The sequence below is a fragment of the Haliotis rufescens genome, unplaced genomic scaffold (assembly GCF_023055435.1).
Source record: "Haliotis rufescens isolate VD_foot unplaced genomic scaffold, xgHalRufe1.0.p SCAF_12, whole genome shotgun sequence".
NCBI classification, from domain to species: domain Eukaryota; kingdom Metazoa; phylum Mollusca; class Gastropoda; order Lepetellida; family Haliotidae; genus Haliotis; species Haliotis rufescens.
The window spans coordinates 20895583-20910904 of record NW_025963802.1 but is presented as its reverse complement, the minus strand read 5'-3'; the positions used below and the strand labels follow the sequence as shown (position 1 = coordinate 20910904).

The 15322-nt window shown below is 37.4% G+C and overlaps 1 protein-coding gene and 1 long non-coding RNA gene across 2 annotated transcripts in view; one reads left to right on the top strand and one right to left on the bottom strand.

Moving 5' to 3' along the window:
* Positions 1-15322, top strand: part of LOC124150005 (tyrosine-protein kinase receptor torso-like) — a 534068-nt gene that overhangs the window by 263743 nt on the left and 255003 nt on the right. The window contains exons 9-10 of the mRNA XM_046521879.2: positions 9462-9538; positions 14914-15082. Coding sequence (XP_046377835.1) covers positions 9462-9538; positions 14914-15082 — 246 coding nt within the window. The remainder of the gene's footprint in view (positions 1-9461; positions 9539-14913; positions 15083-15322) is intronic.
* LOC124150007 lies at positions 5842-14904 on the bottom strand. The gene is made up of 4 exons (XR_006863192.2): positions 8692-14904; positions 8422-8513; positions 7956-8151; positions 5842-7375 (listed from the first exon to the last, which is right to left on the bottom strand). It is a non-coding gene; the product is annotated as an uncharacterized LOC124150007 (long non-coding RNA).

The following is a 15322-nucleotide window of genomic DNA, read 5'->3' as shown; positions in this document are numbered from 1 at the left end:
AATGAAGCTTGCCTTAGAAATTCAGAACATATTATCCGTTAATCCTTTGATCACTGTTTTTTGCAACTCAACTGATCAATGTTCTCTTGCTGTGTTGCCATGAACATATCATAAAACATGTAATGCACTCACTACAAAAGACCTGGATTTTTTAGCCAGTCTCAGATTGAAAAATGTGACCACCATTAGCGTTGATCACTGCCACACATCTCCTGTACATTGAGTGGATCAGACGATTTGTGAAGGCCCTAGGGATCCTCCTGCACACATCCAGAGCAGCTGTGCATAGTTCATTGGCAGTTTCAACCTCATCCCACAAGTGTTCGATGGGGTTCAGATAAGGGCTGAGGGCTTGGCCATGGTAGTACACGGATGTTGTGTTGTTGCAGAAAGACCATGGTAGCTCTGGCGAGCTGGAAAATGTGTTCTGGATGTTGTGCAATAAATGGAACAACGTGGGGTCTGATCACTTGGTCGATATACCGCTGAGCAGTGATGCCGTGTCCCCGACCTTGACGAACATTCAGAAAGCACATGGGTCCAAGTCTCGCATTAAGTCCAATCCCTGACCATATCATGAGGCTAGATCCACCCCATGGATCCCTTTCCACAACGTTTCTGTCAGCGAAATGATCTCCTCGACGCCGCCAAATTCTGTCTCTTCCGTCTGCATGGGAGACACAAATGCGACTTTAATCAGAGAAGATGACACTCCTCCACTCACGATGACGCCAATTGTGATGACCCTGTGCCCACTGAAGTCGTGCTTGTCGATGGCGTGGTTGGAGAACAGGACGACGTGCTGGTCAGCGACATCTGAGGTTGTTGGAACGGAGACATCGGATCACAGTTAATGTGTCGATTATGTGTTCCTATGGTCTGTTGAGCACTTTCACTTACAGATAGGAACGGATGTCGCTGGTGTTGACGGGTAATCTGCTGATCTTGTCAAGTGTGGTGACCCTAGGACGACCGCTCCGAGGAAGATCATCTGTGGTCTGTGTAGCATTGTATGGATGCAGGAGACGGTAAATTGTGGTTATGTTAACGTTGAAATGACGGTCGACCTCTTTGACAAACTCTCCAGCTTCCAAACGTCCGATAGCCTGGTTCCTCTGAATTTGAGTAAGGCGTGGCATTGTTGACCAAGGAGTGGTAGGGCCAAGAATCGGCCACAGTTTTATGCCCACCACAGTTCGTGACAGTTCATGCATTTTCGATTTTGCGAGAAATGGGTGCATGATACCCACATATTCATTGAAATGGTGCGTTTTGGCAATTCGTTTTTTATATTGCGTTTTTACTCGGGGCTTCCAAAATGCAACCAAAAATATTGATAACACCATCAAGCTTCACTACATGCTAAAACTCGTATCAATTTATGGTTCCGTGTTTGTTACCTATTTGCTTAAAACCACTTGTGTTTCTTTTGCATGTGAGTATATATAAAAAGTAAGTATTCATTGCCTGATGCCGCACAACAGCACACCTGCCATGCGATAGTGACCTGTAAACAAACCAGACAATCAAGTGATCGATGGACCAGAAGATCCAGTGACAGTATGGTGTATTTACTGATATTGTTGAAACTATAAACAATGTTAATTTGGAATCAAAGATTCTCTAGCTTATAAGTACAGAAAAATGTTTCAGAAATAGATCCGAGTTGGCAACACCTTCCCAGCAGCTGCAATTCAGGACAATGCGCAGTCGTCGGAAAATCCGAGTTGAATGTCTGTGTCATTGTCCATATTTAAATCAATAAAAAACGGTGGAATACTTTCCTTCTGCAGACCATCATTTTGCCTGAATTCTACTTCTATGTTCAGGACATGTTTGCGCAGTTCTGCCACAGAGATGGTGTAACAGTAACAATATCCTCGTTCATGAGTCATTGCACATCCTTCAGCTGAAAAGATGTGTTTGTAATTGCTACATCTTTAGCTCACCAGGTCTGGGGGACCAAGGTGAGCATATGCCATACTGTGGCCGTGGTCCGTGTATGTCAACAATTTATTCAAACTACTTCTTCTTCTGAACCAAAAATTGGAAATTAACGTTATTTGACTGGAAGCATCCCCAGGTAGTGGGGATTCAAAATTTTACAAATGGTGAGGCTGACTCCCCTTGGAGGGTAAAAGGGGTAATTTGGTTATATTGCTTTAAGCGACTTCTTCTCTGGAACTAAGAGATAGATATCAACCATATTTGGTTGGAAGCATTCTCCGATGGTGAGGATTCAAAATTGTACAAATGGTGGGGCTGACCCCCCAAGGGGCTGAGGGCCATATCCAAATAGGGGTAATTTGGCTATATTGCTTGAAACTAGTTCTTCTCTGAGATAGATATCAACCATATTTGGTTGAAATCATCCCAAGGTGGACTCAGTTAAGATCACCACTGTAAAACCATATGTACAATTGCTGAGTTTAATGAGAGGAATGCACATATGCTACCAGGACTGGCCCTTCTATTCATCTGTCTGGCACTCACAAAGGAGTTAGAACCTTGACCACAACATGCAAAACAATCTTATTCCCACCCTATAATTAACAGATACATTGTATACATTTGTTTGTTATGAAGAGAATAATACATTTATGCCAATAGGGTTCCCCTGGGATCCAGCCTTGTCTCTGGAAACTTAGATCCTGGATCATAACATGGAAAAGGTTCGGATCGTTATGCTACATTTGTATCCAGAGAAATACACGTTCATGCTGTCAGATTTGCCATCCACCTATTTTAAATGCTGACAGGGTCAAAATTACGAAATATTTGCAGTATTATATATGTGTACAATGCTAATGTATATTTTGTCATGATTGCTTAAATATCCAGGTGAGCGATAGAAGCCCTATGGGCCTCTTGTTTTATATATTTCCCCAAATCAGTTTAGTTGGATTTAGATCAAAGTGGTATATGGTGGAAGACTGATCACCTCTTTTAACATGGTTTCAATTTGGTAGACTGGAGGTGTTTTTTTCACAAGATAGATCTAGTATAGAATGGATTTTGTTGCTTTCACTGAATGGTCAATATATTAGCTTTAAGCCATTTGACCATATAATCTTTTCTTGATGAAGATGTGGGACATTCTTTTGGGGATCTATGCAGCTATGATTAGGCACATTATCCATCACAATTACACATCTATTTGGCAAAGCTGGGTTCAGTTGTTCAGTCACATTTTCAATGAACACAGTTGAATTCATTTCAAAATAGTCGTCTCGTCCATGAGTAGATCGCGACCGAAAACCAGATTACACTCAGGTACAAATCCTAAAAGTGATCCATCATGTAACACAATGAATCTCTCTCCTGTTCCAAGGGGTATTTTCTGTGTGTATGTGGGATCTGGATGCTGCCATTGATAAGGGGATGTAGGATTTGCATTGACCCATGTTTCAAGCCATACAATTTCAAATACCTGTTCCCATTTCTGTCCAATTGCCCTTAGATTTTTGGTATATTTAGATATTCTCATTGCAAAAGTGTCACCCCTCTTACTAAGTGTTATATTTACATTGTTCAAACCTTTGTATTCTTAACCAAACTTTTGCTAATAGTGTGCCTAGACACAATAATTTCATATTGTTCTTTTAGGATTTCCTTAAGCTTTCTGGATGAAATGGGTACATTTGTTCCTGTGAAATATACGAATGACATCTCTCAACACTCGCGTGTAATAACTGTCTAGTTTTCCCTTCTTGGGTTTTGGGATGGCCCCCTTTGATTCCTCATCTGCAGGTTTAAAATGGTTATCAGGGGATATGGTTCAGAATAAAGTCCTTTTAGATATGGTAGTTGCATGAAATGTTCCCTTTGTGAAACAAGGAAGAGATATCAAAGTTCTTTCCCTTTTTGATTCACATTTTGAAAAACGATCCGCTTACAATTAAAATCCTTTTGACAACATATTTCCACATTACACAATATTTCTCGCCTATACCGATACTGCCGTCACAACTAGAGGTGTAGGGCGACCTAGGGTCATGCTTGCAGAAAGCATGTTTCACACACCTTATGTCATTGTTGTGAGATGTTAAATCGTCTGTTTGTATTTCCAACTACAGGCTCATGCCAATGTTCACACAATTACATGATAACAGTGAAGTAAATATTTTTATTCGGACATGAAAAATTACAAAACTGGTGTTTGTCCGATGAATGTGTGTTTAATGGAAAATAATTGTGAAGAACTGTGTGCCACAATGATACCTGATGGACTACAATTGGCGATTGTCCTGGATGGCAATAAGCAATTTTCCAGTTTTGCCATTTAGAGTTAAGACACGGGCTTGACAACATGTAAACAGATGATATATCTTATTTACTTTCTTCAGTTGTGATTTTAAGAAAATATCAAGTACATTCTCATCCAAGACTGTATCGCAGTTGTAGAGGTATTTATAGGATCGTGGTGTGACTTACAGGGTATATTCATCACGAATTGGTCACTTTGTGTGAGTGTGTTGCCAGCTTGAACCCTGATTATTTGGATGTTTACGATCTAGGTTCACATCTCAAACACTCAGATATGAACATTAACTGTGATCCTTTAATTTCCTTTTACAAGGATACTCTAATAATCTGTCACACAGTCCGGAATTTGGTATATATGATGTATTTAATTACTTGGTGTCGTTCAGGCCCGATTATAACAACAGAAAGCTTCGCGCCTTCAAGTCTTTTCAAGATTATCGCTTGTTTGCTGATGGACATGTCAACAGCGTGGAGTATGTATGTTGATGCCACCGACACCGTTGGTGTTTTTAAGGCATTTTACAGAGCCAACACAGCAGGACCAGACCTACTTAAAGTCTGACTTCTACAACCTATGGATTGCTGTTGACAAGCTGAATGTTGACATTAAGACTGGAGGGTGAGTCAACTGGTAATCTTGAACATTGAACTGGACTGAATAATGATGGTTAAAAATAAATATTTTGTCGGCCATCGAATGCATTGCATAATGATTAATACTTATGGTCAAGCAAAATTCCCCTTCAGTTTCAAAAGTGACAGAACCACTTGGGAACAATGTGCATATAAGTAGGTATGATTTTGCAGTAGATCCCTGCCAAAATTTATGTTTTTTATTTTATGTAAGTTTATACATAATACTGTAAAAGCAGTTATTGATACTGCTTATGCATGATGTTATATTTTACCTGTATGTTACAATATATTCAAACATTCCTTCTTCATAAGAAATAATTACATGCAGAAATTTTTATATTATTTCATAACTGATGGGGCTTGTAGGCACATAGCTGCAACCCTGTTTGATGTTGAAGCTTTCGAGAGAAAGAGTGTCACTGATGGCACATCCTTATGGATTAAACGACCAAGATGCCTTGATGAGCCTGTGCCTCTTGATCATCTATAAGTCAAGAAAATCAGGTACAAAGTAAAGAAGAAGAAGAAATGTAGGAACATATTGTAGATTCCTCTGTAACTAATAATGTATTCTTTCTGAAATATTGGTTTTGAATGAATGGCGAATCTCACTCGAGTGTCTTTTGATATGAAATATATCAGCAAGAGTTGATAGCGTCGGAGTAATTCCACTTTTATCGACTCGTGTTGCTATATTTGATATCAAAAGACACGAGGGTGAGATTTTATTTATCGCTCCACATCATTCTTCCAACTTTTTCAGTTTGTAGACAGTAATAAGCAGTGTCTTAAGTGAATAAAGTTTTGCTAACAGCTTCAGTAGCAGAGCCATTATTGTTGCAATTTCATTGCAGCGATGCCTATACAATGTAGATATCGTTTGCCAGTTTTGGATGATAAATCACAAACAACATTACATAAAGAGAGATATCTTTAATCAGCTGCTAAATAACCCATCTCATATGTGTTGCAGCTTTGGACAAACACTTGAAGCCATGAATGGTTACCTCTGCCAGGAAAATTTTGATCCTCGCCCAATAAATGACCGATCAGATCCATCACTGGAACAGATGGCTAATTTTGCAGCCTCCCTGAACCAGGTGGGAATCACCTATTCTATTTCAGTGTACAACATGTATCAGTAACTAATCAGTGATCATAGTGAACATTGACATGATCAATGTTAAGTATTCACATATAATGTTTTGGAAAAATAATTTATGTAGATTGTCTCACTTTCAAACATCATGAAATCTATGATCAGATACTGGTAAAATAACACACTCAGTATCAATATACATTCCCTTTTGGATAACATTTCTAATTTGTAATTCTGAAAAAATATGCATTTTTTTATGTTCATTACCCAGATGTATTTTATATTTTTTGCAGAGAACTTATGACAAACTTTCATAATTGCAGATAAATCCTAATGCCTGTGCCTTGGAAACCCTACTTAATCCAACTGACAGAGAGACTCAAGGGACAAAAATGAATGAGAAATGTGCTGCCATGTCCCTAATCAACAAACTAGAGGCCTTTGACTTGCCCCTGGACAGTGTTTTATCTAAGGATGTAGTTGATAAACTGAAGTATTGTAATGATGACATTAATTACATTGAACATGAAACTGCAGGGCAGAGTGAGAATCCTACATGGTCAGTTATGAGAAAAGGCATGGTAACAATTTGCAAGTTTAAATGTGTGTGCACTAGGGCAGACTCATTTGAAAAAACAGTAATATTGATTGTTCAAAGTTAGTTCAATGTTTGCTCCATGACAGTATTTATACTGGTTGCATTGAATATTGCAATGTACCATTTTCTCTTGTGTGGGATAGAAAAAAAGAAAGTAAGGCCAGAGAAATGTATATACAGATTGAGAGAAGGAGACATAAAAAACTGTCTGTGCAAATTTAAAGGTTTGTTGATTGATAAAGGACATCCTTTCCTTGGTACTTCAGTGGAAATTGCAAAGAAAATCATCATAATAAATAACTAGAGATTCTATGTCCATGGGCTTTGAAAGACTGTGATCCTAAAATTGCTGCAAAATGTAGGAGATGTTACCTGAAAGATGGTAATTGGTATCTTAAAGATGATAGTGATTATTATTACCAGATTCAGGGCCAGTTAGGTATATGGATTTCAGTCCTGTGATTTGGTAATATACACAAGATAAAGGTATATGTGCTATTAATGTGCCTTCTTGTGAACATTTCTTTGATTGTATTATTAGCAAAATCAATTTTTTTATTTTTTTTAAATTACTTTCTTCAATATTTCAGGCTATAAAAAAGTAAAACATGGTGCAGATTGATCCATGTGCTGCGTTTTCTAGTAATGTGAGAATTTGAAACACCAAATAAATCAGATAGCTGTTCCACATCATTAGCACGTCGTAGTCGCATGAGGGTGATGATGAGTTCCTCATACAGAGACAGAATTCTGGAAGGGCCTCTGCTGGATTTTTGCTGCAATGCAAAAACCTGAAATTGTACACAATGTACAAGTAAAAAAATTAAACATAATACTACGTCAGCACCATTTTCAGTCTACACTAACATTATAACAAACTATAAGGAAAATAACTGATTGATTGCCTGGTTAACCAGAGTGTGAGTATTCATTGGATGGTTTAGAACTGTTTGAACAATATAAATATCTTGCAGTATTAATAATATGTCTCAATATTCAGATAGATTCAGACAGATTTTTTACAGTGTTAGTGATCAATCGTTAATCATAATTTATTGATCACTGGAACATTACCATAATAAACTGAATATTTCTGATGCATACCCCTGAATGGAATGGTAAAGATCACATCATTTTATTTGTTATGTAACTGGGTACAAACTGACATGAACACTGATAATATAACTCACTCCATGGGCCATCTTGCTTTGTCTCCTGTGATAACAATATAAACCTGACATTTTTGGTTACAATGCCTCCCCAAAGACATACTAATGTAATACTTTGGGTATGTTAGATATGTTGGTATTTTATGATGTATATACATTCTGTCACAATAATATGTTATAAATGTACCTTTGTAAAACTTGCGGATTTGTTGTTTCTGATGATGTTATCCACAGTTAACTTTTTAATAACTGTTTTGAGGTTCTGCAGCGTCATCTGTGTATGTGCTGATGTTCTCAAAATACAAGCCAGTAACTGTGGAGGCGTCAGCTGTAGATTTGACAGTGTAGTAGGTGTCATTGGTCCAACAATGATCTTCTGACATCTGTTTAAAAAGATGAACATACTTGGACCTAAAAAATTATTTATAACCAAACATATACTGTCAGAAGCATGTAATTTACTGTTTTTTAAAGTTGAGACTTAAAATCAAGTCAGAATATCAGAATGAATTATTTAAAAAGTAACATGCCAGCTCTGTCTTTAAATTCATTTAAAAAAATATGTTCCCTGTTTTTGATTCCTCAAGAAGACAACTATTCATAATTATGTCACTCATTCAGTAAAAAATATACTAGGTTTTCGATATGCTTACATTTGGTAGTTGAGACATCACTCCCTTCAACTCTCTTCTTGCATGGGGTGTCAGAGGCCCCGGGATCTGCTTGCCTTTGACGAAGTGGTGGCCTGGATTTCAAAGGCGTGGAGTGCATAAGTGTACACAATGTCATCATTTCGGATATCGTGTTTCTGGGCTTTAGATCCTTGTCTGAGAAATTCCTTATATTAATCACTAACAATATTTATAATTTTAACATTTTGCTGGAGGAAAACATGACTTGCCTCAAATTCATAAAATACTCACCTACGAAGTGTTTTGAACAAATACGGATATGCCATGTGATGCTTTGGGCATAAATTCCCACTCGACCACGGGCCCTTGACCACCTCAAACAGTTTCGGAAAAGGAGTTAAATATACATTTTCAATGTCCTGGCGGCCCTTGCATCTGTGTTAAGGCATTTTCGGCTCCCCTTTCCGTTAACATCAGATAGTGGTCGGTATAGTTCTCAAGCATGTCAAAAGTTTGACAGCAGTTTGTTTGATGGTTTGCCCGTGGTCACATGGTTTTGCAAAGGGATGTCACTCTAACAGACTTATTTCGCAAAACTGGAGACTGGCTTATTGTCCTAGGTGGCAATTGTCCTGGATGGCAATTGTCTGGGTGGCAATTGTCCTAGATGGTGATTATCTGGGTGGCATTTGTCCTGGATGGCAATTGTCTGGGTGGCAGTTGTCTGGTCATCAATCGTCCTGGATGGCAATTGTCCGGGTAGCAATTATCCAAGGTGGCAATTGTCCTGTATGACAATTGTCTGGGTGGCAATTGTCCTGGATGGCAATTGTTTGGGTGGCAATTTTCCTGGATGGCAATTTTCCTGGTGGCAGCGTCTGGGTGGTAATTGTCCTGCTCTTTTCTTGGACTATGATGTACAGCATTCATGTAGATTGTGTTATAATGACTAGGAAATATACAAACTTGGTCATCATACACAAATATTTCATTGTAGGATGTGATCAAGTGTTTTCTATGCACAGATACGATGTTTAAACCAAATTGATCCAATTTTACAGAGGGTGGCTGCTTCTTTAAGCTCTACTGGATGGGTGATGGGGATATTAAAGATTCCTTTCAAGCAAGGGATGTACCGGTAAGTTATTCTTGACAGATTCATTTTTGGCACTATACCTATTTCTTATCGATTATCAGTTATCTCAAATCATCTAACATTAGCTAGACTTCATCATTCACACATGACAGAGGGAAAAACTGCAGATCAAAACATTCCTGGAATTTGGGAGGTGCCATTTTGGCTACTGATAGGAGACCCATGCATGTTCATAAACAGATATAATTCCTCTTTTCAATTTTGGCCCCTATATTCAATTGCTTTGGTTAGCCATCCATTGAATTGAGAGTGTCGCCTACTTGAGTTCCTCATATCTAATTGAGTTTATCTGTGCAGTGTGGCAGTGAATATTGCTTTTGCATATTGTAACTGTATTAATGATGAATGTAGCTGACAGAAATTTGTTGAGGTGTTCATAAAATGACAATTTCTTTTTGCCTATGGAGTTACTCCCATGATAATTCAAGTGGTGTTGTGTTGTAGTGGTGATCGCCCTAGATATTGAATTACCTCCCTTGTTCTGTTTATACTTAAAATTCCATCCGAGTGCTTGACATCTTTGTTACTCTCCATGGCCACTCTGAGGAGCTCCACAGTATTGTTACTTCCACAAACACGGCCATCTTCCAGTCGCTTCTCACTAGAGTACATTCTGGAACACCTACTGTGCCTATAAGAGCGAGCTGTGGAACATTTGAGGCCTCTTTAATATGACCTTCCTTGCGCCTATCTACTTATCAATTTTGGACAAGATGCATATTAGAAAACAACTTTTCTAACTGTTTCCATCACATCGATTACTCTATTCAAATTGGACCCCATACCTCATCGTAGATATTCACATGTGATAATTAATTGACATTCGTTTAGTGCACTGAGTTGTTAAATAGGGCCCGTAACTAGGGCTGACACATCATTTGATCATCGTACCATATATTTGACCCTTTGTAATGCCTTATATAATCGTAAGACTTATCCTGGGAAATTCAAGACTTTTCTGATTTCACAATCTAATTCTGTATGTACGATTACAATCGGACTGTAGCAGCTGTTAATTTGTTGGCAATTTTTTGGCAATTTGTTTTCACATAGAAAACAGCTATGAATCACTTCATATTCAGGTGATTGTTTTGACCTTGGTTAAGGTGAAGGTTAGATGGAGTTGAAACTCAAAATGATTGCAGTCTTGGAGTTGTTCTCTCTTTAAAGATTCCCCAAACAAGTCCATGTGCAGTCGGAATCAGTCACTCATTATCTCTCCCAGCCTAACCTGAGAAACCTAACTTCTGTAGTTTCACTGATAATATACCCTCGTTAATCTTAAACTAGAAACATAATTACTAATCTAATGTATATAACAATTTAGATTTTATAGTGCGAAAAAGCCCAAAATAACTGTGCTGTGATAACTGCAGTGGCAGATCCAAAGGGGTGTTATGGGGGTGGCCAGCCCACCTTTTTACATTTGATGACATTTGTATGTGCATTTCCTAGCATGATAACATGTTGATGTGGTTGTTAAAGTAAAATTATTGTTAATGGTTTACATGTAGTGTTTGTAATTTTGGGGGTAGGCTTTTGGCTGGGACCCATCCCTCACTGAGGTTACAAATAGCCTTAGAGGAACCCCGCCTTTTTTAAGACCCTTGAATTGGCCATGAACTATGTATCTGTTAACTAAAGCACACATGTACACAGGAAAGAAGTCAGGTTTTCCCGACGTGCACATGCTTTGAAGGGCTAGATACCATTATCTGCACAACTGATTATGGATAGTTGAAATGAAGAGGATGTCTGTTAAAAATCTGATTATGGGATTTATTGGCTATGGTATTCATAGGCATTATAGGATTTCTGTTTTAAAGTTGTCTTGCATTTAAGACATGTTTCCCAAAACAGAAAGTGATTTCATTTAGTTTGAAGTGCTTTTAACTTTGTTATTATGTAAGGACATGACCCCCTTTAGTAAGGTTGTGATATCTGGCATAATAGCCAAACTTGAAATTAAGACATGAGGTGTTATTTTGATGAAATGGTCGTGGAGGTGGAGGTACAAGGGGCTGGTGCAGGATCAATATCAGTGGAAGATGGTCATGCACCCAAAACATGGATCACTGGACCAATCATTACTATCCATTCTGTTACCAGGTGATTTTCTAATTGAAACGCAAAGCTTACCCATGCAGCTATCAGTTTGTAAAGAACTGATTTGTGAAAATAGTAAATCCCACACAACATCAATGAATAATTATGTAAAAATATGTTTGAAACACCAAGTCAATGCTCTCACGAATGCCTTGAAGTACCGTAAGTCACTGTCAAATGTCTTGTAAGAGGCATGTGCTCTTGAATCCTGAAAGTGTTGACAGGTGGCAGGAATTCAGTGTTTTCAGATAGATATTCTACCCACACTGGGCAAGTAGATAAGAAGATTAGGAGGTCATAAAAGGCCTCGAATTACTCTCATCTCACTCCTATACAGCCAGCCTTCAGGAAAATGTACATCACAAAACTTCTCTAATGTTGCAGTCTGTCCTGTTCATTGATACACAAGCTCCTTCCCAGTGTATGATAGCTTGGTATCCTCCCAATACAGTCAAGGGATCCTCCCAATACAGTAAAGGGAGCTCTGCAAGCGTGCAAACAAAGATACTCAAGCTTGTCCTAGCAATAGCCCATTTGTGGAGCTGGCTTATCTTATCGCTGCCACCAGTCAAAGCTCCCAACTGTGATATGTGACCACAACCATGCTTGGAGTTGAACTTGCAACCGACTGACCATTAGGCGACAATGTTTTTATTTCTTGGTTTACGGATTTCAAATTCATTTCAAAAGTAGGGTAGGCCAATTGAAAAGAAAAGAAAAAGCCTCTCAGATTTTTGTTACTTGACTTTTGTCCTAAAAGGTTAGGTAGGTATAAAAACAAAATATATTCTTGAGTAACAAAAGTAAATCAACTCAATCTTTCAAGAACATTTTATTATATCCCTGGCACTCAGCTTCTGCACAAATTGCAATATAACAATATTCATGTCATGGGTGGAAATGCATGAAAGACGCCTCTATTTTGGCAGCATGGGCGACAATTATATCTTTCAACACCAGCCAACCAGAAGATTTCTGCTGTAACTCCAAGTTCACAGAGACTCTTGTATGATAGACGAAGCCAACATTTATCAAGGAAATTATCTGCTTGTAAAATATCTTTGCTATCTACATGTTTGGCTGTACACCATTTGAAAGGTCTAATTAATCCTATTGTTTATAAATATGAAAGTTATGTGTAGCATATTATTTAAATAGTTCATTTACAACTTAATTAAGTTCTTTTTAAATTAAAATAATGTAACCCAGATTAAGGTCCATGGAACCAAAAATTTCACAATTGACGGAAAAAATAAGATTTCATAAAATCTACTTACCTATTTCTCTTTTATTTTCATTTTTCACGTAATCGGAAAATCATTTAAAAAGAGTTGCAAATAACATCTGTCATCACCCATTTCCCGATAATAGTGGCTGTCCTCTCACTAACATTGAGGAAATACCTCCGTTTTTGAAGCTTCGTATGAATAACACGTACGTCAAAGTCTGCCATGTCACTATCCATTAAAAAACTCATATTGTTTCACCGAGATAATGATAATACGGTTAACATCCACTGGAGTCTTTTCCTCCATGCGATTATATTGGATAAAAATTGGTTTCTAGTGACGCTTTCTTGCCGAAATCTGCTACAAGGTTCGTAATTGGTCTAATTTAAACATGTGACCTGAGGCAGCTAATCAAATTACAGCAATGGTACTGTACTTGTGTATAATAATTTTCAGATTTTGACGAAGGTTTTGGTTAAATCATGTTATTCTGAACGTTTTAAGCAGGAAATCATGACCTATATTAAAATATTAAAAATATGGAACTTGATTGATTTATAGTGCAAGGTTATGAGATGGGACAAAGATTTCTTATGCATATCATTTGACTTGCATTACATGCGATTGCACGAAAAGATGAAAATAATAACTTAGATGTCAGTTTGGCAACCTTAAGATATAGTTTTGTTGATGTTATTCATTACTTTGTATAATACATTTAAAGATTTGCTTGAAACGTCTTAATTTTGCTGTTTGATATGTTCGATGAGGCCCTGTTGTTGAAGTGTGTGTCTGAGAATTTTTTTCTTTAATAACATTGCGGAAAATAGTGAATAAGTTTTTATTCTAAATTGAAATGAAATATATATTTCAGACATTGCAAAATGTGAAAGATATATAAATGAATGATATGACAGATAAGTTAATAAAATTTTATACTATTTTGACATGACTTGGGCGGTCTACCTGCCTGCGGTGTCTTTTGTACCGGCCACAGGGCTGAAAGAGTTAAACTGGTCACCACTGCACTTTGCGCTGACAAGCTTTGATGGTATTAGAGAAGGATCCCAGCGAGAAATATTACAGTGACTTCCCTTTGCTTTACACTCGCAGAGGAAATGAAATCTTTTTTTTGTTTGAACTTTGTATTCATTTTTTTAAAGTAAAGATTGGCGGTTATGAAAAAAGGAATAATTTGTATTTGTATTTTTTTTCAACATTTGAACTTTGAAAGAGCGGTGCATTGGTAAACCAAGTAATTAAAAAAATGTTGCCTTATGTTTTCAAACAAGTGATGACTACCATGATGCTGGATATGTTACCCCATCTAAATTGTTCTTTGTTTGACAATTTGAAATTCTATTATATTTCAACTATCATGTAATTGGTATAGTAAGAATGTAAGTGGGAAGTTGCGGTAGATTCATTTGGGAAATCTAGTCAGTTGTAAACCTTTTCAAAATTCACTATGATTTTGCAAAGACATAAAAAAAATATAAATGCAGCTGCATTTGTGGTTAGAGGACAAATTTCAAGATTCTTGTAATGGTTGCTTTCACACTGATGGCAGCGATGTTACCAGGTGTGTACCAAAGGTGTCAGATGCTGAGAAGGAGCTTGAGTGATACTTAACCAAGGGAGATAACTCTAAATGAGACTTCCAGTGCAGGTAGGCCAGTTAATATTGTACATGGGCTTCATTTGCTGGCACTGACCATCACTTCAAATAAACCTACAAAAATATCTACTGCCAAGTAACATCACACCTCACAAAAACACCCTTTTGAACGCTTTGACTTTATGAAAAACACAGAAACAGCATAAACCTGTTCAAAGGTAAATGCAACCAATGTGTTGGAAACGACAAACAAATACATTCTTTCATACTGTTTTACTTGACACATATATTCAGGCTAAAATGTCTTGTTTTCCTATGTTACATGTTTATGCTAACTTAGTCAAAAAGAAGTGCTAAATATTATTAAAACTGAATTATACTAATATTGTTTTTGTGTTGTGTAGGAATGGCCTGAGTTTAAGTACGAGCTGGTAAACTTAATGTTCGGTCGGAACTACAGTGTCCAAGTGCATACGTTTGACAGATTTTATAAGGTCAACAGTAAGCCTGCCACAGTTCGCTTCCAAACCCTCAGCTGTCTTGACCATACAAACCATAGTTATACTATCTGCGGTAAGTATCCTCAGTAAACTTTCTTTCAACCTGAAATTTTGGGGAAGGAATTTTGTTAAGACATCAGAATGGAAAGAAAGTTAAGTTTTGTTCATCATTTTGAAGGAAATGAACTTTTTTTCAAATGTTCTACACAGAAGTTCCATGGCCAAGAAAGTTAAAACTGTTTGTGAAGGAGTGTAAAAATTGTGTTATTACAAGATTACATTATTTTCTGGTTTCTGGGATAGTTTGTAAAGG